Raw genomic sequence first — 26,651 nt, 5'->3', positions numbered from 1 at the left:
TGGCCCCTTGAAACCCCTAATTACGTAATATATGACTTCGGTATGGTACTGTATAGATGAACAGCTGTACAATGAACATTTTTGCTTCTATAATTAATAACTAACTATTGTTCAGTAAAGAGTTATTGTTTAAAGAAATTAGAGCACTTTTGGCCCCTAATTTGAGAGGCCAGCCCCTTTTTCTTGATATCAAATTTAAGGTTTTGCAAATTTAAACATATTTTGTTCAACAAGTGTTCATGAAATGTTAACCGTTCTTGAGATATCTGCACGAATGTGTTTTAGGGGCCGACCCTTTAACTCCTAAATGGGGTCATAAACAAAAGCATTTAAGGTAGCATATTGACAAGAACACCATTTTAAGAGGGAGTCTACGAGAAAACCATGCAGAAGGCTATTCATGTTAGGTTCTTCATTTTAGTTTCTTTTATCATAATTATCAATTTTGATATATTTTAAGCATTTCCTGTGAATTTGGTCAAAATCTGGTAATTGATATGGATTACAGCACCCCCTATGGTTGCCATTAGCAACAATTATAAAAAGTAGTGAAAATCATGAAGAAAATACCAAGTTAATGAGTAGCTGTATTTCATTTTAAACAAACTTCAATAAAAAATATATTTGACATACATACATATATAAAGAGTGTTTATCATATCCATCATATAAAATTTTAAATTCTGAAGGCACCAAAGAGAGACAACTCTTACAATCTCATAATGTTCTAAAAATAGAATTTCACTGATCTTATTTCATTAAAATTCTAAGAGCTATAACACCTGATACACACTTTAGAAAAAAATAATTTTTGTATTTTCTGGAAGGTCTTTAAATAGCATATTTTCATTAAAAAGGAATTCTTCGGAAACTAAAAAAGCAACAAGCTATGCTTAAAACAAAGATACATCATTTTTATCAACAAATCCATTTTTTACCCATACAGGAACTACATGTTTCTCTGTTATTTAAAAAAAAAAATTATTGTAATATCATTTGATAAGGTCAACATAAAAATCTGTTTTTTGTAATAAATTTAACTGTGCATTATGTTTTGAAAAGAAAAATAAAATAAAAATACAATATCATAAAAAGACCCACAACTGTCTCTCATTATTTTCTTAATATTAAATTTAAAAAGTTGTCATTTTTGCTAAAAAAAAATAATGCTAAGCTTAATTAAATAAACAGTATTGTATACATATTGTTGATAAATATTATTTGATAAGGTCAACAGTCAATTATCTGCACTTTAAATAAAGCTTAAAAAAGTACTTTACACAGTAATTCTATTAGAGTAATTAATTGCATCTAAAAAGGTATTACAATTCATTACATTATAATTAAAGGAATATTCATTGAAAATGTATTAACATAGAAAATCAATAATTAAGGCTAGAATGATAAATTATCACACATGATTTTAAACATCAATTTTTTTCCATAAAATCACAATTTCAGAGTAATTTCATATTTAATTCAAAACCAGTATTAATGCATACCTACTTGTCTATTTCATTTACATGTAACAAACATTGCTAAGGATGTTTACAAAACTTAATTAATATTGTGTACAAGAATGTGTTCAAGAAGTACAAAAAAATGAAAACTTCTGGTACTTATATACATGTATGCATTTTAAATAATAATTATCGAAACACTGTAGTCATTAATTTTAGTCTGTCTTTTAAAAATCATACAGGATACCTAACTACATATATTTACTCACAAGAAGCATTCAAGAATGGCCAAGGACTAACTTAAATCTGTGTCACAAAATTCCTGTCAGTACTGGAGAGTACACAATTAACTCTCTCTATAGTAAAATATCAAACAATTTTGAATCATTATTTATCCCACCATCACATTTAGAACAAGATATCCAAAAGTAAAACCTATTCTGCAACATTGTTGAATAAAAGAGCAAATTTAAATTGTAAAATTTTATATCTTTGTAAATTATGGAGATTTCAATTAACTCAATATTACAGTATTCCTTCTAGCCTATCATTTATAATGTCAATATTTGCATAAATTAGGTAAACATGATTTCCAACAATACCGATCGATATAATCCAGTCAAATGCATTTAATCCACAAGTTCATTTGCTATGTCTTGAACAGTATCAAAATGTTCTGCTGCCTGAAGACTACAGATGATATTTTCAAGAAGTTCATCCTGCTCATCACCGACCTCCTGCAACTTCAACCGCTTAGCCTGTGAAGTAGAACTTGACAGTTTCTGCTTTTTTGTGACAAAACTGGCAAAAACACCTCTAATCTGCTGATGTGTCAACCATTCACATGGACTAAAAAGTCTTTTCCCATCTGAGTCTTTTTCTGATCGCATCTGCTTGCTTACTGTGTATGGGTTTGCCTTTCGACCAGTCTTTTCTCCTTCATCAAAAATCTCAAACAAAAACTTTTTCACAGCACTGGAAAATCTTGCACTTTTCTTCCTTTGTTTCAGTGCATATGCCTGTGTTTCATATGAGACTTCATCAGCCACATTCCGATCATCTGTTTCAATGCTAACAATGGGTTGAGTAGATCTGATTTTGGTACATGCCTGCACCCACATTCTTTTCGAGGTGTCCAGTATGTTGTCAGCCTCTTCATTGTCGTACACATGATTACCAATAGCTAGGTGGTTTAGCAGTTGACTCTCTTTTCTGAACTCTTTTACACAATCAGGATCACAACATGACAGCAAACGACTTGTAGTTTTCTTTTGTCTTGGTTTGTCAGTGGGTGGTTTGGCGTTTGCAACAATCTGTTGTGAAAAAATAGAAGTATTACATGCATGTTTACTCAAATGTATGAAAATCGCAATATACATTACCGGTAAATTGAACAATATAAAACAAATGATACTTTTAAGATTAAAATCTTACCATAGCTTCTTGGATGTCCATCATGTTTTTTGTAACACTTTCAAGCTTTTCGGATGGAATAAGCTGCTCTCCGAAACCGTAAGACTTGAATGCCATTATACCACTGTCCATAAAGGTGAAGTTGTTGTACTGGCTTATGGGGATCTGAAGCTGACCTGACAGTACAGGCTGGGTGCTCATATCAACATCAATGATGGAAGTGAATGTATTTCGCACTCCCCCATGACTCTCAAGGGCATCTTTCATCTCAAAGACATTTGTGACATTGTTACCTTCATTGATGTAATTTAAGATGTGCATTCTACAACTCCCTGTGCGCGAGTCACACAAATCTTTGCCAGATTGTGCTTCACTAAAATTATACTCTCTGATTGTCACAAATGAATCGTTCCTTAATTTCCAAAGGCATGCCAGAAGAGGGGTACAGTGGTAGCATCCAGCATTATCAGAGCGTAAATATACTTCTCTCAGATGTGGGTGACTCTCATGAAGCATCTGCAAAGTGTGGGTAAGAATTTTGGAAACCGTGAACCATCCCTGTGTTCCATTTTGAAGAAGGTGGACATAGGAAAGAATGTCTAATGGTTCATCATCTTCTGTACCATTTCTTCGTACGAGGACACATGATACATGCCAGCTGATCCCTTGCTTTCCGCACCATTCACTCTGAGTTTCTCTGAATGTCTGTGGCAAATATTTCATTGCCCAGTCCATGATTATAAATCCTTGATCTTCTCGAAGGTCGTTCAGAATATCTCTCTTACATGCATCCTGATTCACAGTCCTTATGCAATGATTTCGCCAGTTCACTATTTTCTCACATGACAAGTCTACATCATGTTGAATTTCCTCTTTCACATTAGCTTCACAGTGGACACCTTTAAGGCACTGAGCAATTTCAGTGGTGACATTTTTCACTTGGTGACAAGATGAGCAGGTCTCTGAATGTTCATGATCGCAACGGGAATCAGATAAAGCATATTGCATGCAATGCTCAATGCATGTGCTTTTTGTGATAAGGTGTGTCTTGAAATCATTCTTCAGATGCAATTTTACAGCTTGTAATTGATTCTTGAAGTCCTTCACTTTTAACTCATCAAGTCCTAATTCAGATAGTTTTTCCACTGCTTTCTCAATGATGGAAATTCCTGATTCTCCTTCACTGGCAAGGTTGTCAATACCATGTAAAGATTTCATCTGTGATGCTGCACACACTTTCACTATCTTATATAATGTGGCTCTTGATGGAGGTACAATATCATTGTCCTGGCAATATGCAACATAGGCGGTGATGAGTCTTGATGCAATCATTGTACGGATTACTTTAGGTATTTTGACTTCCAATCCTGACGAGAGCTTCAAGTGTTTGGAACCAAAACCCACTGTATGGAGGTACATAGGAGCTGATATGAACTCTATAAAATGCTGAATTTTTCCTTTTGATATTCTGACTCGAACAATCTTTGGTGGATCAACATAATGCCCAGGCCAGTAGGTAGCTGCATGTTTTCTTGCCATATCAATTTGGTGGATTGTCATACCCTCAATCATTTTCAACAATGTGGCTTTGCTATATTTATTGGCAATGAGGGAAAGAATCTGAGTTCTAGTTGTATGGTCTGCTGCCTTCTTATATGCCTCAACTACCGTGTCCGTCATTGAATCTTGTTGGGATACCACTGAGCTGCTTGATCTGTAGCTGCAGACTACTTCATCAACTAGATCATGACCTTGACCAGGAGCTATGATGTCACAAATAAATTCAAAAGCAGCTTTTGCATGACGCACATAGTATGCTCTGGTTGAGTACTGCAAGTCCTGTAGAGGTTGGCTTGCTTGAGAGCGAAGGAACTCCAGGTGGCCATTTGTCAGCATTTGCATGGCATCATTGTACCTCTCCCTTGAAGACTTTTGCATATCTGACCAATTTGATGCAGCAGTGGACTGAGACAAATGCAATGCTTCGCTGTCTGACATATTGATGTCTGTAAAAAAATAAAATGTATTACATCTTTGAGGGTTTATTACACATGAGGGGATTTTTAGTTTAACAATATATTGAATGAGCGGAAAACAGTACAGAATATTTTCTGTTCGCATAGAATAAATAAATCTTGTGAGACAAATTTATAAGGTTAATGACTAATAAAGACAATATAACAGTTAAAAAGTGGAGTGAATATCTTATCAAAGCTTTCAACGAGAAGCCCATGGGGCTTATCGGTCCCCTGAGTAACTGCAGTGTGGCTTTTGCAATTATGTATATTCATGTGCATTATAATTACATGGCTATTAATGATATTCTGGGATTGTTTAATCCAATAAACTTTCTAAATTCTAAAAATTATTTTAAAAAATTGTAGCATAACATAGTGACATAATTAAACAAATCTTAAGTACAAAAAAATAATCAGGTGAAATTACACCACCCTACCCTATCATAAAGAGCGCTGCCCTAACACCAAAACCCCTGACCAAGGGGCCATGAAATTCATAATTTTGAAAGAAGCACTCTTCCTCATCATAACTATGTACATAATTCATCGAATTAATACACAGGATTGACAGTGGAGAAGATTTTCAAAAAATTACTGCAATCATTTATAGTCCCTACCTAACACCAGAACCCCTGACCCAGGGGCCATGAACTTCACAATTTTGTAAGAGTCACTCTTGGACTGTCTCATCATCACTATGTACTTATAGTTCATCTGCTTTATATTCAGGATCAAAGAAGATTTTTTAAAAATCAATGTATTTCACTATATAATGCTTAGAGTCCCGCCCTAACAGCAAAACCCCTGAACCAGGGGCCATGAATTTCACAGTTTTGGAAAAGGTATTCTTCCTCATCATAACTATATACTTAGTTCATTGGCTAGGAGCAGGGGAGAAGATTTTCAAAGAATTAATGTATTTTTTATATATACATGTTATCATTAGAGCCCCGCCCTAACACCAGAACCCCTGACCCAGAGGTCATGAACAATTTTGGAAGAGGCGTTCTTCTTCATCATAACTATGTACTTAGTTCGGGGTTGTCTCTAAAAATTGAAGTAGAAGGAAGAAATAAAAAAGTAGAAGGGGGGTCTGGGGGTGTAGCTTATAGCTAAATTGTGTTCGAAATGCAATAAAAGCTGGGTAATTACATCATTATAGGCAGGTAAATACCCCACCCCTCCCTTCGGTCTTAGGTACAACCCTGTTAGTTCATTGGTTTCAGAGAAGAAGCTAAAAATGTTCAAAAGTTTACGACCGATGAACAACAGCTGAAGATGGACATAAACAGATAGAAATAGGTCACTGAGTAACTCACGTGACCTAAAAATGTGATGCAAAATCATCTTTAGACTGAGTATACAGTTTCAAGTTATGTTTAATACCTTATGTGGTGTATTCCTACAATTTATATGATAGGTGTTTATGTTCACATCTTTTAGTGTATATTTTTTTTTCCATTTGTCAATTACATTGTACACAGGATTTCTCCAACTGATGCATCTGCACACAAGTCAGTGAAGTGTATAGCGATTTTGTTTATAGTTCATTATGATTCAGGACATTCTGCATATTGTGTATTTATTGTACAAGTATTATTATATGACTTCTAAGGGCCCAATTTTGGAATATATTCATCTTGTCTAATTATAATATATAATTATAATTACAATAATTCTATGAAACATGTCATCTGATTAGTCTAACAGTCAATTAATATGACCTGAACTAAAAACCATGATGTAACTAAACATATTCTGATGTCAGCTACACAATGAAGAACACATGAGCAGATACAGTTATTTTTCCGGGGGGGGGGGGGGGGGTGAGTCATTCTTAATATTTTCAATAATTATACTGTGTGAATTTAATAAATTTTAATTTTCCAACTCAATCTGCTGACTCTGAGTGTTTTATGGAAACTACCATGTCCAATCTAAAAATGAGATTTACATCAGACAAACTTTATAATGTTGAGCCCTGCATTTCCATATCATTTTAAAGAATTATAACCTATTTAAATAAGTCAAAAAGTAGCTTCTAACACAACCAACACCTATCCCTTTATTAAATTAGGATGCACATCACTACTTAAAAGTACAATGTTAAATATGATGTATCAAGTATTACTACAGTTTTTATACACTCACCATCAGCATGGTCAGTTTGGTTGGACTCAGATATTGGAACATTGTCTGGATCAGCTAAAAAATTAAAGTATTATTCTTATAATTATACCATCACTAAAATGTTTTAACATATAAAAAATACAACATTAGCTTTAATTATTTATCCCTTTACAGGGCTGACAAATATCTATCAAATATGCTTCATTTTCAATGTTCCTTCCTATTATAAATCTGCATAAGTAGTGTGAAAGGCTAAGGAAAAACTATTATTGTTTAATACCATGTCTTAAGGATTTTAATATTTGCATGTAATTAAACCATACCATTGACATAAAGGCAACTTTGCAAATCATCAGTTGGGTGTAATGGTGGATTACTCATTTGTTGAACTCTGTCTATAAATAAAAAAGTCCTTGTATAGTAATCATTTGATTACTTATATACTAGTATTAATTTAACTATTATAAATGTATAACATGTATAACAAGTTGATATAAATGTACTGGGTATATAGCTTGATAAGATGAACATGTTTTACCATGCAGTACCGGTTACTTTCAGATAAGCCTTTTTGATTCATAAATTTTAAAAACTTTCTTATCTCAAGTATTTGCTTTGTATATTGTTAAAGTTGTTATAGTTTTTTCCCTAAGAAAATCATGGATCCATCCCTTCTGTCACTGTCATAAAATGTCATACTTAATCAATATTTGAAAATAATTACCTCTGATTTCTTCCACAATTTGTTCACCAAGACTGAGGTCTGCTTTGTGTTTAGAAACACATGTTCTGCATACAGCTTTAAATAAAACCAAAAACATAATGATCTTATCATCTTGATCATTCTTATTCATTTGGACACTGGAGTATTTAATAATTATGATAATGTCCAATAAACTATGATTAACTAAGCAAAATGTAATGCAAAAAAAAAAAACATCTTGAGACTAAGTATACAATCAAAGATGACTGAGTTATGAATGGACCAGAAACAACATACAACCTAAGCTAAAAATTTAAATCATGAGATTCTGTTATACCTGCTTATAATATAATTAAGTAAACTTATGAATAACAAATAACAATGGACCCTAACATATAGTACATAGACATAATATAAGTAGGCCTATACATACACTTAGCCTATGCATGGAGCTTTTGAAAAATTTGTAAATGCAAGGAAACAATTCTTAAAAATATATACCTTCGCCTATGGGAACTGAGAGTTGAAGACGCAGCCATAGTTCTCTACTAATTACTGGGGTGATGCCTCTGTCTGGCTTTGATTTTGAATTTCCATGAAATGGATGTGTACATGATCGTTTGCTTCGCTTCCAATACACACCAAGAAAATCCCTGTGAAACTTGCAAATATTTTGGTCTAGATGGGCTGCAGTAATAACATTCACACCAGCTCTGCACAGGATTAAATAACTTTCTGGCAGGTCTATGCCTTTAGAGTTCGCATTCAGGTATCTTAAATGGTGATATGTTGTTTTCACGCAGTCTTTTAAATTATATATCACATTATTGTTACAATCTGTCGCTGTGCCAAAGCAACATCCACCAGACGACATTTTCCCTCCATGTAAACAATAGGTGTTTTCCCCCTTCACTTACTGAAGAGTTTACAAAGGGAGATAATTTCATAACATTTTCCACTGATTTTCAAAATTGGATATCTTGTAAATTACAGTAAATCCAACAAATTCCTTTGAAACAATGGTAAACAAAATAATTTTAATTTATATAAACAAATTAAAAATATTATTTATCCGTTGTATCAGACATATAGCTATTCAACAGTCGGATACATTAAAGTCAAGGTATTCACTCTATTTAAAAAACCTACTGGGATTCCCCCAACGAACCACATGGTGAACAAAATAATGGTTTTTATGGATAGTTATAATTGTTTACTCTTTAAAGACAACAAAAGTACATGAATTTTTTGTGTTCATTGATATTATGTGAGGGGTTGTAAAAGTTTCATTTTGTACTCAATTTTAGCCAAATGGGGAGAGCTAAAAATAGATTTGAGGATATCTTAAATATGAGGGTACATCCACCATTTATCTTTTTACTACAAATATTTATGATCATCCTCTTTAAGATTATATAAATGTAAATGCCATTTTTTAAAGTGTCTTGGATAATTATTTTTTACTTTTGCATGGTTTTCTCGTAGACTCCCTCTTAAGCAACTTTTGTTCTACAATGCTTTTAGAAATATTTCTCCTTTTTCAGATATTAATGATCAAAGTTTTGAACTTCTGGCCCCTTAAAACCCCTAATTACGTAACATATGACTTAAGTATGATACTGTATAGATAAACAGCTGTACAATGAACATTTTTGCTTATATAATTAATAACAAATTATTGTTCAGTAAAGAGTTATTGTAAGAAGACTTTAGAGCCCCCTTGGCCCCTAATTTGAGGGGTCAGCCCCTTTTTCCTGATATCAAAGGCAAGCTCGTAAAAATTGAAACAACTTTTGCATTACATGTTTTAAAAAATTATGTGCACATCGAAAGGTATTACAGAAAATGTGCAAAAATTTCGTGGAAAAATTTTGTGCTAATTTTCAGGTTCAGGCGAGCTTCGAGGCCTTGAGCAATTTTCATAATTGGAAGCATGGGGGTACATCTACAGACATTCATCTACAACCCCTGAAAATTTCAAGCTTCTATCTTGTTTAGTTTCGGAGGAGATGCGTGGACAAAATGACCCTTAAAAATTTACAAAAGCATCTTTATCTGAAACCGGAAGTGACGTCATCATGCAAAAATTTAATAATATGTAGCGACGATGATGTTCTATCACTCCTAAAAATTTCGTGCAAATCGGTTGGGTAGTTTTTGAGAAATAACGCTCAAAAAAAGTCAGAAAAAGAAAAAAAAGAATAATAAGAATAAAGAAAAAGAAACCGTAGAAAAACAAGAGGGTCTTCCGTTGGAAACGGAAGACCCTAAATAAAGAAAAAGAAACCGTAGAATAACAAGAGGGTCTTCCGTTGGAAACGGAAGACCCTAATAATAATAGGGAAGAAGAAACCGAAGAAAAACAATAAGGTCTTCCGTTGGAAACGGAAGACCTTAATTATGTTGGCGGCATTAATAGTACTAAATAATAAAACTGCCGACAGAAGTATCGCATTTCTTTACAAAAAAGGAACATTTTGATTACTCGCTTTTATTTAGAACTGTCGATTTGAACTGATTTGCCATTTCAGAGTAGAGCCGGTCATTCAGTGCGTTTTGCGGTTGTTGTAAATAAAAGGCATTGAAGTAAAATACCACAAACAAATACTGGGCAATAAAATCAATATTGTACCGAATTTTTGACGGCCTAACAAAAACTGGAATGTTAGAAGAATTCATCATTTATAAAAATACTTCTGTCGCTATCGTGCCGTCTGTACGTGTTTATATATTGTTTTGTACGGCGGTATGAAATGCAAGCTATATGTTTGGTATTTAAGAAACAGATTTTTTTTAATAAAGACATTTTGTGTATGGTGGTTATGATAGGTGAACTGCCAGGACTTATAAACATATTCCATCACAAGTAATACAGTCTGTCATTGATTGCTTCGTGTTTGCCTATAGTGTCTTTCATCTACTGTCCACTATAATCACTAGATGTACTCCAACACTCATAGTTAAATGTTTTCAATATTTTCTTTGCACTTTTGTCTCTCTACTTTTGCAATATTCCTTTCTCATTACTTTTTTAAGTTTTCGTTTTAGTGCAGCCCTGGTAATTACTGATAAAAAAGAATATCTTTTCCGTTTAAATGTGGAACTTATATATTAACTTATATTTCTATGTTCAAGTAGATCTGAATACCTATTCCCATACAGCACATGGTATGGCATTACATGTTTAATTTTTTTCAAAATTGATCTAGTGTAATAAGGAACTATTATACAAAAATGTAGTCAAGCAGTTTATACAAGTGCATTTTTAAGTATGTATACCTTTAACTATATCGGTAGAAATCGTGTTAACTAAATAACACAGACTGTGTCTTCCGTGGGCATTTTTGATTGTAGATTTTATTAACGTTTATCTTGAAATACATCTAAAAACAAGAATTCATTCTGATATTGATAAATTGGATCTTATTTATTGTAAAATATTGTCACTTCATTCACGTTAGTAGTGTAAATAGTATTTGATGATTTTCCTTTTAACTTTGAAAATGCAAGTTTAATACTAGTATACGCTTATGTACAAGATGATTGGACCCTATGTTATAAGATTGATATAATTTAACACGTCATTTAATAATGTAAGATACATTTCTTAAAATCCTGCGATTTCTATACACCTAAAGCAAAAAAAAAAACTTTAAAAGAAAATATTTCGCCAATAATGATCTCAACTAGTTGTATATTGAAACTGTAGCCTTTTTTTTTTAATTGAATATAAATACTTTTAGTGCTATGTGTTTAAAATACAGTAAAACACGGTTATAACGAAGTCGCAGGGACGGGCAATTTAACTTCATTGTAAGCGTAATTCGTTATATCCGTCAAGTTTACAACATGAAAAAGACACTTGGGGGGATGAAATTTACTTCGCTGTAAGCGTCATTTCATTATAAGCGTGTTCGCTATAACCATGTTTTACTGTATATATGAAGTGGAATTCCAAGAAGAAAATATCAACACGCCATCATATATATTCAAATATCTCTCTATACACGTTTTGACGTGCTTGTGTGTGCTGTCACACAAACGGGGACTAATAGTACAGAAATAAAATATCTATCCAACATACGTACTCTCTGGCCTCATTAATCTCCGGTGTTAATTAGACCTCTGATAAGTATTATGTGTAAATCAATGCATGTATATTGAGTTTTTTAAATATATGAATGCAAATGTGTAGATCATGTAAAGGTATTATTGGTTTCTTTTTAACAGTTCATTTTAAAATGAAAAAGTATGTTTATTTAAGATATAAATAGAAATTAAATATTGATAATAAATATCGATCAGATTATGCCTTTTATTTTTATTTATTTCCTTTCTTTGTTTCTTTTCTTTTTTTGTAGAATGTCTTATTAAGTCATTTTGTTTTCATCTTAGTCATGTGTTCTGCAATAATTAAACTGCAATTATGCATTAAAACTGGTAACGTACTGCAACAGTCGGTAACTTACTGCCCATAAAATAAATAAACAAAATCTGACTTTTACTTTTATACCATATATTTGACAAGGACAATTTTGATGCACTTTAGCTTAAAGATGATCTTCAAAATTTCTCAAGTTAAGGTCCATGTTTCTTGTATGCAAATCAATTGCAGCAATTTGGAAAATCCACTCAAAATTGATATAAAAAAATATGCCTACAATTTACCTAACATTTTCTTTATAAAAAACAAAACCTTTTACCATAATTGATGAATTGTGCCCTTATCTGATAAATTTGCATTTATGTTTTTATCTGCACTCTCGTTTTCAGTCTTATACCCACCCACCCCCCTCCTGCAACCAGACTTGGATACTGTTATTATCCTTTAAGAAGAAAATAAGATATCGCTTTGTTTTTGCATGTCATGTGATAATCGAAATTGCAGTTTAGCAGGTCTGTTCTGGCAATGTTGGGAAAATTGGTTGAGGTTTATTATTTGTTTCCAGACTATATATGGCAAGATAGTCACCATATCGACTTTTCATTATACTTCTTTATAGTAGATGTTTACATTAGTACGCAATATTCCCGATACACGTATTATCATCTCTACTAGTGGTTTTATGGACTCTATTAGTCAAATGAAGAACACTTTGACTTGAATCTGTATTTCGTTTTATGGATTTTTCAGATGATTCACGGTTTGTTATTGTCATTTTTTCATATGTTTTTTTCGAAAGGCAGTTTTATCCGGAGTTACTTCCCTTTTGCGGTCATGTTATGACTATGGGTCAAACTGTCTGAATTATTTCATTATTCTACTAATTTCTTTTTACATCACTGGGAATTTTAACTAATTAAGAAAGCACTGTTTATGACATGTATATATGTTTGTTACAGTTTCCTTACTTTGTATTTGCTGTGTTGTTTTGGTTTCCGCCTGTATATTTCTACCATACATGTTTGAAATTGGTTTCACAACGTGGAAAAATTCTCTACCTAGTCCCGCAAGATGGCGGTCTAGGGAAATAATTCTTAGGGAATAAAAACTATCCATACTACTTTGTAAATAGAAATACACTTTCTTATTATGATTTCTTGCTCAAACAAGAACACGTCAACTTTTACATTTTTTATGTTTTGATTTCAGTATTTCATTTTATTGACAAGGCTATTCCATTTTGATTTCATTGCAAGCCATGAAAGATGAGTGACAATTCGATTGTAAATTGATTTGATTCCATGTTGCGATATCTCTTAGAGGAATGTCTATGTTATGTAAAAAAAACAGACTGAAAAAACTGCAAGTCTTATAAATAATGACGATATTAAAATGGCCCGTGACAATTAATACAAATCTCGTTTTATTTTGACATAAACACAAATTTGATCGTTTATCTGTCAAATTTGACGGAAACGTATCAGAAATAATATGTCGTTTATACGTTTATTTCTATCAAAACAGAAACAAAAATGTTTTAACCGAAAAAGCGATTTGATAGGTATTTTGGTTAATCGGACGGCGGAAAGAGAAGGGGGGGGGGGGGGGTAGTTGACGACGACATTTACAGCCAACTAGCATTTAGAATGCACCGACCACGGAACACTTAGTCTTGCTGTTCGTGTTAAATCTTGGTGCAACAAAAGTACGTACTAAAAGGATAATGTATAAGTACAAAGGCTTTATTATTTTGTAAAACACGAACAAAGAATTTTGGAAATTTGCACTTTTCTATTTGAAATTGCAAATCAACAGCATTAATCCTTAATAAAGTGTGCAAATAGAAATTTTAAACATTATGAATAGAACAATTTTAACAAGACCTTGGACTTACGGTAAGACATAGCCAGGCACGTAGCATCGGGGGGGGGGGGGGGGGGCAGGGGGCCTGCCCCCCCCCCCCCCCACTTTTTCTCACAGCAACTAATTTTTTAAAAAAATTACATATAAAAAATTAAATTATCATGGAGTTCGCCCCCCACTTTTTTTTGAGGATGTAATTTGGATTTTGAAAATTTTGGGAAAGTCTGATTATACCTTTTTTTTTTTTTTTTTTTTGCTTGTCAAGATTTTTTGGATGAGTCTGCCCCCCCCCCCCCACCCCCACTTTCAAAAATGATGCTACGTGTCTGGTAGCTATCTATTTCTTGCATAAAGACCAGTTTAAAATGACGCTAGATTCAAGCGAAATATGCAGCAATTTCCTAGTCCTAGCTTAAAGGCCAGACAAACCTTGTTGATTTCAAAGAGCCACGGCTAACTGACCAACAATGAAATAGACAGGCCTTCATCACAGTGATATTTGAGACAACTAACCAAGGTGCAAGCTCTTGTTGAAATGGTTCTGAATTGACATGGATGGATGGAGAGATGGATAGAGGGATGGACGGAGGGATGGGTGGATAGATAAAATATGGACAATCCAGTCGGTAGTTGAAATACGACATATCCAAAATTTTTAGCTTTAAATTAATTATTTTAGATCTTATTTTCATAGTGAATTGTTCTTAACTAGTATATGATTTGTCCTTCCAGCTCTTTGTAAAATTGTTTTATGATACTCATTTGAAATTGCAGATAAGTATCCCCTATTTTTGATTTGATGAAACAAATAGAGACTACATATGATTAAAGTATCATGTCCATTCTAATGTATTTACAAAAGATTATATTTTACTCGAATAAATGTTGGTCAAGTACTAATGACATCTGACATATCATCTGGCATGGAAATCACACCGCCATACACAACCCTCTTTTCATGAACATTGAAATAAATGTACATGTAGTGCTATCTATAACCTCTTGAAATCGGAACTTACCTTCATCACATCAAGAGATACACTTACACTTCAAACGGATCTTTCACGGTTTGAATTTGTATAAGTTTACTACAGCTAGTAAGTAATAATATAAGGTGAGTTTTTTCGAGATCTTGGGAAAATGCCCCAGAAGGTGCAGTTGCTTTCAGTGGAAATACCTGTCATGCTTTCTGGGGATTTTACAAGGACAGCCTCTACGGCAACTTGGTTTTGAGGCCAGAAACCCTATTAGTTAAAAACAAATAACGATGTTGCCTAGATGGTTAGGTAGTGTCTGTTATAGGCCAGTTTTTTTGTGTGCATTATTTGATAAATGTGACATTTATTTTAGAAAATCAGGTCACGGTGTTGACAGCACTGCATGATCTTAGATGGAATCATTGAGATACAACGGTATCAGATAGAACGATGCAGTTGTCAATGTATATATGTCTGTTCTATGTGATTGTGACGATCGGTCAAACAAACGTCATAACCGGACAAGGCGAGGACCGCTCACGTCAGGATTTAGAGGCAAGAGTGATCGCTCTTGAGAATGCGCTTTCGACATTGAAAACGGAACTGGATGCTAAAGTAGCCTCGTTAAAATGCGATTGTTCGAGTGTTGGCTCTGGATTGGGGACTCTTACTCATCAAACCGGGAAAAGATTGTTAGGTGAGAGTTTTACAGGAAGTTGGGGTGTTCTTGATAGTATTTGGGGTTTATTTGTGGTTAAAATTTCTGTAATTGCACATATTTCTTTTTATTCAGGTCTTTCTTCTTCTTCTTCTTCTTCTTCTTCTTCTTCTTCTTCTTCTTCTTCTTCTTCCATTCAGAAGTGATGTCTCTGGGCTGTGTTGATATAAGATATTTTTCATCCTGCTTCTCGAAAGACAGAACTCAAACATTCTTTTATTAACAACAAATATGATTGTTTCCTACAAGCACAGAATATTAAAACCACCATAAACATAGTGACAAAATGTCGATTTATACCTCAGGAGGAAAAAGTGCGCGTTGTCTTTTTAGGAAAATTTTTAAACGTGTATATTAAATTTACTTAGCTTATAGAAATCAATAAAATAGGACAAGTCCCATGTGAATTCAAAGTCAAATTTGAATTATAATAATTGAAATTAGATTATTTGGTGGGAAACCCGTGTGGCATGATGAGACTAATTGCTATTTTTGTTCTGCAGATATTAGCCTTTTTTTTTGGGGGGGGGGGGGGGGGTGATTAACTGCGGTGTATTTTAGAGTTTTAAGTAAGTTTTGAAATAATACTGATCAGGTTCTATTTTATAAAGTAAACACACGTAGCGGTATTTTAAAAACAAAATTAAATGATTTACCAAATCACTTAATATTATTATGTCTATCTTAGCAAACAAAGCCCCCATCTCCTCCCCACCCCCGGTTCTGACACTTTTGTCAAGTCACGCGCAAAGATCAAAACAGTCAAGTTCTTTGACAAATAGCTTTTCAAAGTTCCTTTATCAGAACAACAGCTCAGAGTTTGTAAAACAGTGATAAAGTTTCAATTGGAAAAGAATAACAGAGTTAAAAATAGGAAGATTCCTGCACACAGCAGGATGGGGGATTTTAAAAATGCAAGTTAAACATTATTAAACATTTTATACAAATTACAGCCTGTTGTTATTCCTTTTGTTCCAGTTCCTGCAACACCAAACAAGGAAAAGCCAGCATTTTACAGCTTCCTAAGCTCGGACGAACTAGCCTCGACCAAGCATCACACGATCCCCTTTGACGTCGTTAAAACTAACGTCGGCAATAACTACCACCCGAACAGTGGAACCTTCATCGCCCCAAGCGCTGGAACCTACGCATTTGATTGGATGATACAGAGCACGTGGACAGGCGTAGTCTACACGCAGTTGATGAGGAATTCTGAGGTCCTTGGGGAGGTGGTGGCAGACAGTAGCCATGAATACGAGTTCCACAGCGCCACCGGGGTGGTGGTTGTTCAGTTGAGTGAGGGGGACGAAGTGTTCATCAGAACCCACCCCACGGACGCGTCTACAGGACACATCATCAGTAGGCCGGGGTATAGGTCCTCCTTCAGCGGGTGGAGAATCTGAACTCATGCTGCAGAGGCTTTGTCAGTCATTGAGAAAGACGAACACAGAAGACTGTGAACAATTGTTAAAAACGTAAAAAAAAAATAGGACATTGGTATGTTTGAAATAAACTAAAGCATTGAAAAAAAAGAAGAAATATTTTTTATTGGTTTGTTGGTTTCTTTCCAGTTTTAGATATATACGTTGCCCTTGTTACCTCCGTAATGATTCGAATTTATACTCTGAATAGTTTTCACTTGTTAAATGTAAGATCCCATAGCTGCCTTATCAAAGAGGGGCAACTGTTGCTTGGTGCTAAAAATTAGAACAGTTCATTCGTGTAGCGACACCCCAATGGCTTGTTAATCCCCCAAAGTGAAAAAAAAACTTAATTAAGTTCACTTCAGTAAATGTATTCACATGTATCTTAAATGTAGGTAAAACTAAACACTTGCTGCTTTTCCAGTACAAAATGTTTGACCCTGTAGATCTAATGACATCATTCACATAATTATCATCGTTGGATACCTACGCGTCTTTTAATTACCAATAACCGATGATAATTATCGGTTCCTCTTTTCAAGGGGTTTTCAAATGTAAGCAGTAGTTATTAAATTACAACTGTAAATGCAACATCGCATTGATTGTTCATTAATCTGATATTAAACATTAGAAACAGTACACAATTAAAACATAAAGTATTTATCTAGCATAACTCCGTTACACCATATGACGTCACTCGCTATCTGCGGTGTATGACGTCATAGACGGGTCATTTATTTGCTTAGTAACCGTTTCTAAAGAGCCATCTGTCATCCGAATTTCACATGCTGTCACAGTGCCTAAATGAAAACAATAAATATTATTTTATAGATATTGATCTGCATGAGGCATACATGATCAGAATCCTGAAATGCTTTATAATTATGAAGAGACTTAACTCGGCTATTCTACAATAAGAAATCTAAGTTCAATGATTTCATAATCGTACGCCGCATTTAAGAAACTTCCATATACCTGAATAATTATTTGAATTTCGTGATGAATGCATAAAATGATGCTTTTTTAAACATGGAAATAACAAATAATTAAAACATGAAGGTGTCATTACATAAACAAGAGGTCCATGAGCCACATCGTTCACCTTAAAAGAGATATAATTCAAACTATCTTGGCAAAGTACACTAATACATGTAGATCCTAAATAAGTAAGAGTCCATTTTTTTAACCCTGGATATTCTTATGTTTATAATCAGGTTCCTTTTCTAACAGGGTGATTTTATAGACGTATCACATGTTGAGTATTGCAGTTCTCAAAAAGATCCTTAACAACTGTTTCTATAAAGGATATAAACCTACATAAAACTCTGAACCCCTTGTGAGGCCAAAGAATCGTCCAGGGGTCAAACTTAAAACATTTTAAAAGAATCAGCAATACATTAAAATGTTTGCATATAAGTAAAACTATTTATCATAACATTTCATTTTTTTGTGAATAATTAAAGTATTTTCCTTTGTTAAATTGGAATCCCAATGTGGCCCCACCCTACCCCTCAAGATTTTGATTTGAAATAATTTGAATCTACGTTATTTGAGGTTGCTTTCAGTAAATGTACAGCGTTTCTGTGCAAATGGTTTTTAGAAAAATATATTTTAATTTTTTTCGACTTATATTCCTATGTAAATTTTTGCCCCCCCCCCCCCCCCCCATCCCCACCCCTAGAGTCATGATTTTCACAAATGTGTATCTACACTACATAAGGATGCTTCCACACAGTTTCAGCTTTCCTGGCTGATTAGTTTCTGGGAAGAAGATTTTCAAAGATTTACACTATATATTCCAATGTAAAAGTTCGACCCCCTCCATTGTGGCTCCACCTTCCCCTTGAGTTATGATTTTCACAAATGTGTATCTTCACTACATAAGGATGCTTCTAAACAAGTTTCAGCTTTCCTGGCTGATTAGTTTTTGAGATAAAGATTTTTAAAGATTTACACTATATTCCTATGTAAAAGTTTGACCCCCCTCATTGTGGCTCCACCCTCCCCTAGAATCATGATTTTTACAAATCTGTATCTACAGTACATAAGGATGCTTCCAAATCAGTTTCAACTTTCATGGCTGATTAGTTTCTAAAAAAAAAGATTTAAACATATTTACCTTAAATATTCAAATGTAAAACTTTGACCCACATTGTGGCCCCACCTTACATGTATCCCCGGGGACAATGATTTGTACAAATTTGAATCTACACACTCTGATGATGCTTCCAAAAAAGTTTCAGCTTTTCTGGCCAAAATATAATCTTAAAAGATTTACACTATATATTCCTATGTAAAAGTACGACCCCCCCCCCATTGTGGCCCGGTCCTACCCCTAGGGGTCATGATTTTCACAACTTTAAATCTACACTACATTAGGGAGGTTCCACACAAGATTCAGCTTTCCATGCTGATTGGTCTCTGAGAAGAAAAATTTTAAAGATTCACTTTATATATTCTATGTAAAACTTTGACCCCCCCCCCCCATTGTTGCCCCACCTTACCCCCGGGGCCAATGATTTGAACAAACTTGAATCTACGCTATCTGAGGACGCTTCTACACAAGTTTCAGCTTTTCTGGTCAAATGGTTTCTGAGAGGAAGATTTTTGAAAAATATCAACAAGTTTCCAATAAATCATAATTATTTCCCTTTGAAAAAAAGGGTAGCCCTTCATTTAGCAAATTTGAATCCCCATTACCCAATGATGCTTTGTGCCAAGTTAAGTTGAAATTGACCCAGTGGTTCTGGAGAAGAAGTCAAAGATAATATTGAATTTACCGGGTGGCAGTATTTTGTCAACGTATTTACTGCCACCCGGTAAATTCAAATTTACAACATGACATGCAGTGATATTGGATATGAAGTAGCTAAACAGATGACATTTATGGGCAGTACAAGTTGCTGTCCTTTAAAAAATGACTACAATACGTGGACCATTTGCATGTCTTTTCAACGAAAACGTGATTATTAGAGATTCCATCCATTCTAGCCCCCTGCTTTTAACCACTCAATTTGTACGTTGTATTACGTATTATGTATAGCCCTGACATTAAAGGGTTCATACTTCTAAGATAATTATGATATATCTATTAATGAAGTTTACATGTATAGTATGAGGCATTCGGCGAATTCTACTACTGTAAAACAACTTTTATTCGCTTGCGAAAAATTTCCGCGAGGTTCGCGAGGGCCTCGTTGTCGCGAATACTTCTCGCAGCGAACCATTCGTTGTCGTATGGTTGTTATAGTAACACTGGTATGGAGAAGGCTTGGTCGCGAACATTAGTCGTAGCAAACCAATTTATCAGAAGTAAATCGCGAAATAAAGTCGTCGCGGTTAATAGTAGGTTTACAGTATTTGCACACACACATTACGATTTTCACTACTTTGTTAACTATGGAGTGACAGCTTTGTGTAAGTTAATTTCATATTTTGATGCATTTTTTTTTTAGATTTAAACTTTTATACAGTGACATAATTATTCAATCATACTTAAATGCTTAAAAAAATTAATCGGGGGAAGTACTCTAGCCTCGCCTACTATAAAAGTAAAGTTAATTTACATGTGTATTCGGAAAACAACAAAACATTGCAAATATGCTATTTGATGCTGCATTGCATGTTGTAGTTTCGGCATAACATTATCTTATTTCATAATACTGACAGTTCATATCACGAGCCGATCATTTCTTTGAAAGGAATAATTTGTTTCTGTATTGTTTACCGACAACTTTACAATTACAGCGCCTTTGAACTTATGTGTGCATATGGCATGTAATCCCGATCCCGATTCAGATAAACGTGTAATTGCCTGGTTTCCTGAGCTACCCATTACGCACAGGAACCAGGCTAGCTCATGCGCAGGCTGAATTTTCCCCATAGCATCCGGTTTAACCTCGCTTATATATTTTCTGCGTGGACCTCAGGGTCCACGCAATGACACACTGGGTGGTGAGTTCTACCTGCCGCGTCCTTTATAACCTTTTGTATGATGCCGATGTGCTGTTCCTTGTCCTCGTTTATTTTCACTAAATCGCCTGTATTGTAGGTTCCCTGGAAACATAATCTTAGCGTGTGAATCGCTAAATTTGAGTGAAATATAAGTGTAGTACAAATAGTTCGAAGAAGAGAAAAAAACTATAACCATTACTTATATGGATTATGAATATTCACCGAAATATTGCATATTTTAAGTACTCATCGTCAAGGCTTTGACCAACTACGATATCCTTCAAAGTTCTAAAGAATGTAATTAAACTATTGAAGAAAGCACTGAGATATTTACTCTACCCTTACCAAAACTCTATCCACAGATGAGAGGAGAATCAAAATAATCACAACTGAGTGCTCCATTTTAGATTCACTCGGCATCTACTGAGTGCCAGCTTCGACAGGGCGTTATATCTTAGCCCAGCTGTAAGGTAATCCGGGTTTCTGACAGGAACATGCATTTGGCGTGACCAGACTCTGTAACACCTGTGTATGTAGTTTGTTAACAAACGCTGTATCTATAATCAAAGGGTTCTAATCCTATAAACACAGGCCTGCTTATATCTAGTTTATGATATAAAACAACGACACCAAATTCAAAGAGGTTCTTATCTAAATCAGTAGGGATCATTATAGTATATTTTCATGTTTATTTCATTAATCATTAAAATTATTTTTTCCCTTTCAAAAAGAGGATGCATTCTCTGCAGACAATTAAATTGTCATCCGGATACATGTATATGCTAATAAGAACGGAGGTTTACAGCAACTTTTATTTATAAAAAATGATCTTTTTCAATAAATTTCCTTGAAGCGTCACTTCCTGGATACGGCTGCCAGCGGTTGGCATGGAGTTCCGTCCACCTCGTACACTATTTCCTGTACACATTCTTTGACATTTACCACACATCCATCGGGTACCAAGTAATGAGACAGCATTCTAAAAATAATTATAAAGGAAGAAAAATTTCAATCTATATTATTGGATTTTTCTTTTTTTTTTCTGGTTTGGTTTTTATTTTTTTATTTTTTTGGAGTGTAGAATATACATTAGAAAAATGCAATTGTAAAAGTTCGATAAAATAGAACCAATTATCAATTAAATTAAACCATTTCCATTTGTTGCAAATGAATTGTGATCACGCCCAAATAAGTTTAGCAAGTTAATATATTTTCGAAATCATCTAGATATTAGTTATGACAGGAAAAAATTGAATAAAATATGACGAGATAGATTGAGAAATATATGATTATTATATCGATAATTCAATTTAATATGAACTTTATAATTTTAACTAAAGTTTCGTTAAAGTCACAGTTTGTAAACTATGAAATAGACAATAAAGCAAAGATTATTGAACTATGCGCTGTATTATTACATTATTGTGTTCTTAGCAAAAAAAAAAAATACCTAAAAAAAAAATAAAACAAAATTTAAAGTTCATAGAGGTTATCTGGATAAGGAAGTTAAATACAGTTGACGCACGCGCAGCAGTAGACGTTGTGGTCCGCCCCGCAGTGACACTTCATACAGGTAGTGGAGTTAATGAGACTCTCTCCCTCAGACATCACGACCCCGTGCAGGTTACAGTGGTGGGACACAGCTACAGGTAAAAGATTAAGGAGGATTAATATATGCGTTACGTCATATAGCTAGTCATGTTGACAAGGGTCTCTCCCAGACGTCACTAACTCAGCCAGGCTACAATGATGGGACATATAGCTGTACGTGATAATATAAAGTTAAGGATTAAGGAGGAATAATACATGTGTACCGTCATACAACTAGTGATGTTGATGAGGCTCTCACCCTCAAACATTTTTAACCCGGTCAGGCTACAGTGATTGTGCTAAGTGATGATAAAAAGTGAAAAGGAATAAATCATAATCAATTACAATTCATATAAAATATTATAGAGCTGAGTAAAAGTTACATGTAAATATGCGAATGTTCTTCGGGTGTTAATGTAAGTTTCCAGTGCCTCCCCCCTCTCTCTCTCCTTGCCGTGAAGTCTCTCTCTCTCTCCTTGCCGTGAAGTCTCTCTCTCTCTCTCTCTCTCTCTCTCTCTCTCTTCTTACCGTGGGGTCCTGGCTGACTTTGATGAATCATACACTGCGCTGAACACAGCCCCAGTAACAGAAAGAACCCCAACACAGACAACAGAGTAGACGTCATGTTTCTTTACTAGTGCAGTGAAGTACACAAGACGGTACAGAGGTATTAATACTTATCTCTTATCGGCTACAAGTCACTGCGTCCTGCATAAAGTAAGTATATAATCTCTTTCACAACGTCAACAGATTCGGGTCAAACTAGGCTCGGGTTAAATTTCAAAACGAAGAACAAGGATATATCAGGAACAAACCTAGTGCAAAAAATGTAGAATACATTGGGACAACTGCTGAGCTAGAGACAAGCATTACGACATCGAACTGCCTGTACTGGTGGTAACCATGACGTCATGGCCTTGTGACGAGCGTTGGGTGGACAACTTGTGAGGTACACTGTTATCACAACGTCCACCTTTCTGGCTCCGTCGTCACCAAGTTTCCCCCCGTCTCAATTTTAGATATAGGCCTCAAATTCAAGCACCTCTGAGAGATCAAGTTCAGTGATTAGAAAATATTATAGTGACGACGGGGCCTACTGACGTTACGTGTATATAAATATGCTATTGCAATATCGCGGTACTCTACCAAAAATATTTAAAATACTAAACGTTAAAATTAATAAAAGGACGGGCGATTCATATTTTATCCTACGTCATGCTGTCAACAGAAATGCCGTATTTTTTTTAATTAAATAGAAATACCGAATTTTTTAACGCAACAAGTAGGTACATCGTTTCCATTTTGAGGAAAACTAGTAGTTGAATTCAAGTTGTAACATTGCTTAATTCAAGTTGTAACATTGCTTAATTCAAGTTGTAACATTGCTTAAGTATTTGCAACGTTGAATCAAAGTTTGGAGTTTGAAACTGAAACTGTATCCCAGCAATGATGACATGATGATACGCCAACTCATTTTCTGTATAGAATGCATAAACCACATTTGAACTTTGAACTTTGAACGTTGAATTTTCATTTCAAAATCTTTCATTTTTTAACGATTTTCAACTTCCGTATCATCATATTTCAACGCTGATTCATGCAGCTTTGCTCCTAAAGGTTTACACAGTGTTTCACTTTCTGCTAGTTAATAACTTATAACATCTATTTACTTGTTTGAAAAAGCAAAATTGATGGATATAAGTACAAATAATCATGTTGAGACGGTGCTTTCCATTGCAAACAGCATTTGAGTTTGAGACCAAGGTCTGTGGGTTTTTTGTTATATTCACCAGTTTATGTTTTTTAAATTTATTTCGCAGTTTCTCAAGTGTAAATTGTCTTAACAAATCATCAAAACAATTATAAAAGGGTTGTATTCGTTTGCTACATGTACCTCCAGATTTAGTTCAGGATATCTCTAGCGTCTACCTGCTATTTCAAAAGTAGACAATGAATATCTACCGGAGATCTCCGGACTGCAAACGAGCAAATCAGGATTACTTACAGCTCTCCAACCTACCAAATCAGGATTACTTACAGCTCTCCAACCTACCAAATCAGGATTACTTACAGCTCTCCAACCTTACAAAATCAGGATTACTTACAGCTCTCTAACCTACCAAAATCAGGATTACTTACAGCTCTCCAACCTACCAAAATCAGTATTACTTACAGCTCTCCAACCTACCAAATCAGGATTACTTACAGCTCTCCAACCTACCAAAATCAGGATTACTTACAGCTCTCCAACCTTACAAAATCAAGATTACTTACAGCTCTCCAACCTACCAAAATCAGGATTACTTACAGCTCTCCAACCTACCAAAATCAGGATTACTTACAGCTCTCTAACCTACCAAATCAGGATTACCTACAGCTCTCTAACCTACCAAAATTAGGATTACTTACAGCTCTCCAACCTACCAAATCAGGATTACTTACAGCTCTCCAACCTTACAAAATCAGGATTACTTACAGCTCTCCAACCTACCAAAATCAGGATTACTTACAGCTCTCCAACCTTACAAAATCAGGATTACTTACAGCTCTCCAACCTACCAAAATCAGGATTACTTACAGCTCTCCAATCTTACAAAATCAGGATTACTTACAGCTCTCCAACCTACCAAAATCAGGATTACTTACAGCTCTCCAACCTTACAAAATCAGGATTACTTACAGCTCTCCAACCTACCAAAATTAGGATTACTTACAGCTATCCAACCTTACAAAATCAGGATAACTTACAGCTCTCCAACCTACCAAATCAGGATTACTTACAGCTCTCCAACCTACCAAATCAGGATTACCTACAGCTCTCTAACCTACCAAAATTAGGATTACTTACAGCTCTCCAACCTACCAAATCAGGATTACTTACAGCTCTCCAACCTACCAAAATCAGGATTACTTACAGCTCTCCAACCTACCAAATCAGGATTACTTACAGCTCTCTAACCTACCAAATCAGGATTACCTACAGCTCTCTAACCTACCAAAATCAGGATTACTTACAGCTCTCCAACCTACCAAATCAGGATTACTTACAGCTCTCCAACCTTACAAAATCAGGATTACTTACAGCTCTCCAACCTACCAAAATCAGGATTACTTACAGCTCTCCAACCTTACAAAATCAGGATTACTTACAGCTCTCCAACCTACCAAAATCAGGATTACTTACAGCTCTCCAATCTTACAAAATCAGGATTACTTACAGCTCTCCAACCTACCAAAATCAGGATTACTTACAGCTCTCCAACCTTACAAAATCAGGATTACTTACAGCTCTCCAACCTACCAAATCAGGATTACTTACAGCTATCCAACCTTACAAAATCAGGATAACTTACAGCTCTCCAACCTACCAAATCAGGATTACTTACAGCTCTCCAACCTACCAAATCAGGATTACCTACAGCTCTCTAACCTACCAAAATTAGGATTACTTACAGCTCTCCAACCTACCAAATCAGGATTACTTACAGCTCTCCAACCTACCAAAATCAGGATTACTTACAGCTCTCCAACCTACCAAATCAGGATTACTTACAGCTCTCTAACCTACCAAAATTAGGATTACTTACAGCTCTCCAACCTACCAAAATCAGGATTACTTACAGCTCTCTAACCTACCAAAATCAGGATTACTTACAGCTCTCCAACCTACCAAAATCAGGATTACTTACAGCTCTCCAACCTACCAAATCAGGATTACTTACAGCTCTCCAACCTACCAAAATCAGTATTACTTACAGCTCTCCAACCTACCAAATCAGGATTACTTACAGCTCTCCAACCTACCAAATCAGTATTACTTACAGCTCTCCAACCTACCAAAATCAGGATTACTTACAGCTCTCCAACCTAACAAATCAGGATTACTTACAGCTCTCCAACCTACCAAATCAGTATTACTTACAGCTCTCCAACCTACCAAAATCAGGATTACTTACAGCTCTCCAACCTACCAAACGAAAACACATGTATAATTTAGGATAGCTTTTTAATTCATTC

General features: G+C 34.8%; 3 protein-coding genes and 1 pseudogene across 3 annotated transcripts; 2 read left to right on the top strand and 2 right to left on the bottom strand.

The window, feature by feature from the left end:
* Positions 1–1,074: 1,074 nt before the first annotated feature.
* LOC128171297 (uncharacterized) lies at positions 1,075–9,188 on the bottom strand. The gene is made up of 6 exons (XM_052837064.1): positions 8,226–9,188; positions 7,746–7,820; positions 7,345–7,416; positions 7,043–7,096; positions 2,895–4,879; positions 1,075–2,773 (listed from the first exon to the last, which is right to left on the bottom strand). The coding sequence occupies exons 1-6, from the start codon at positions 8,596–8,598 to the stop codon at positions 2,090–2,092; spliced, it is 3,243 nt and encodes a 1,080-aa protein (XP_052693024.1). The 5' UTR covers positions 8,599–9,188; the 3' UTR covers positions 1,075–2,089.
* Positions 9,189–15,332: 6,144 nt separating this feature from the next.
* On the top strand, positions 15,333–17,205 carry LOC128171296 (cerebellin-1-like). Its single transcript, XM_052837063.1, has 2 exons — positions 15,333–15,645; positions 16,645–17,205. Exons 1-2 carry the CDS (start codon positions 15,399–15,401, stop codon positions 17,067–17,069), a joined length of 672 nt encoding a protein of 223 aa, XP_052693023.1. The 5' UTR covers positions 15,333–15,398; the 3' UTR covers positions 17,070–17,205.
* A 4,637-nt stretch (positions 17,206–21,842) lies between these two features.
* Positions 21,843–23,322, bottom strand: LOC128173167 (uncharacterized). Its single transcript, XM_052838883.1, has 3 exons — positions 23,163–23,322; positions 22,570–22,687; positions 21,843–22,023 (listed from the first exon to the last, which is right to left on the bottom strand). The coding sequence occupies exons 1-3, from the start codon at positions 23,257–23,259 to the stop codon at positions 21,900–21,902; spliced, it is 339 nt and encodes a 112-aa protein (XP_052694843.1). The 5' UTR covers positions 23,260–23,322; the 3' UTR covers positions 21,843–21,899.
* A 4-nt stretch (positions 23,323–23,326) lies between these two features.
* On the top strand, positions 23,327–26,631 carry LOC128172046 (uncharacterized; annotated as a pseudogene).
* Positions 26,632–26,651: the final 20 nt, after the last annotated feature.

This window comes from Crassostrea angulata, chromosome 2, assembly GCF_025612915.1.
Source record: "Crassostrea angulata isolate pt1a10 chromosome 2, ASM2561291v2, whole genome shotgun sequence".
Lineage (NCBI taxonomy): Eukaryota > Metazoa > Mollusca > Bivalvia > Ostreida > Ostreidae > Magallana > Magallana angulata.
Note: the sequence above shows the minus strand (reverse complement) of the source record. Positions and strands in the feature narration are given on the sequence as shown.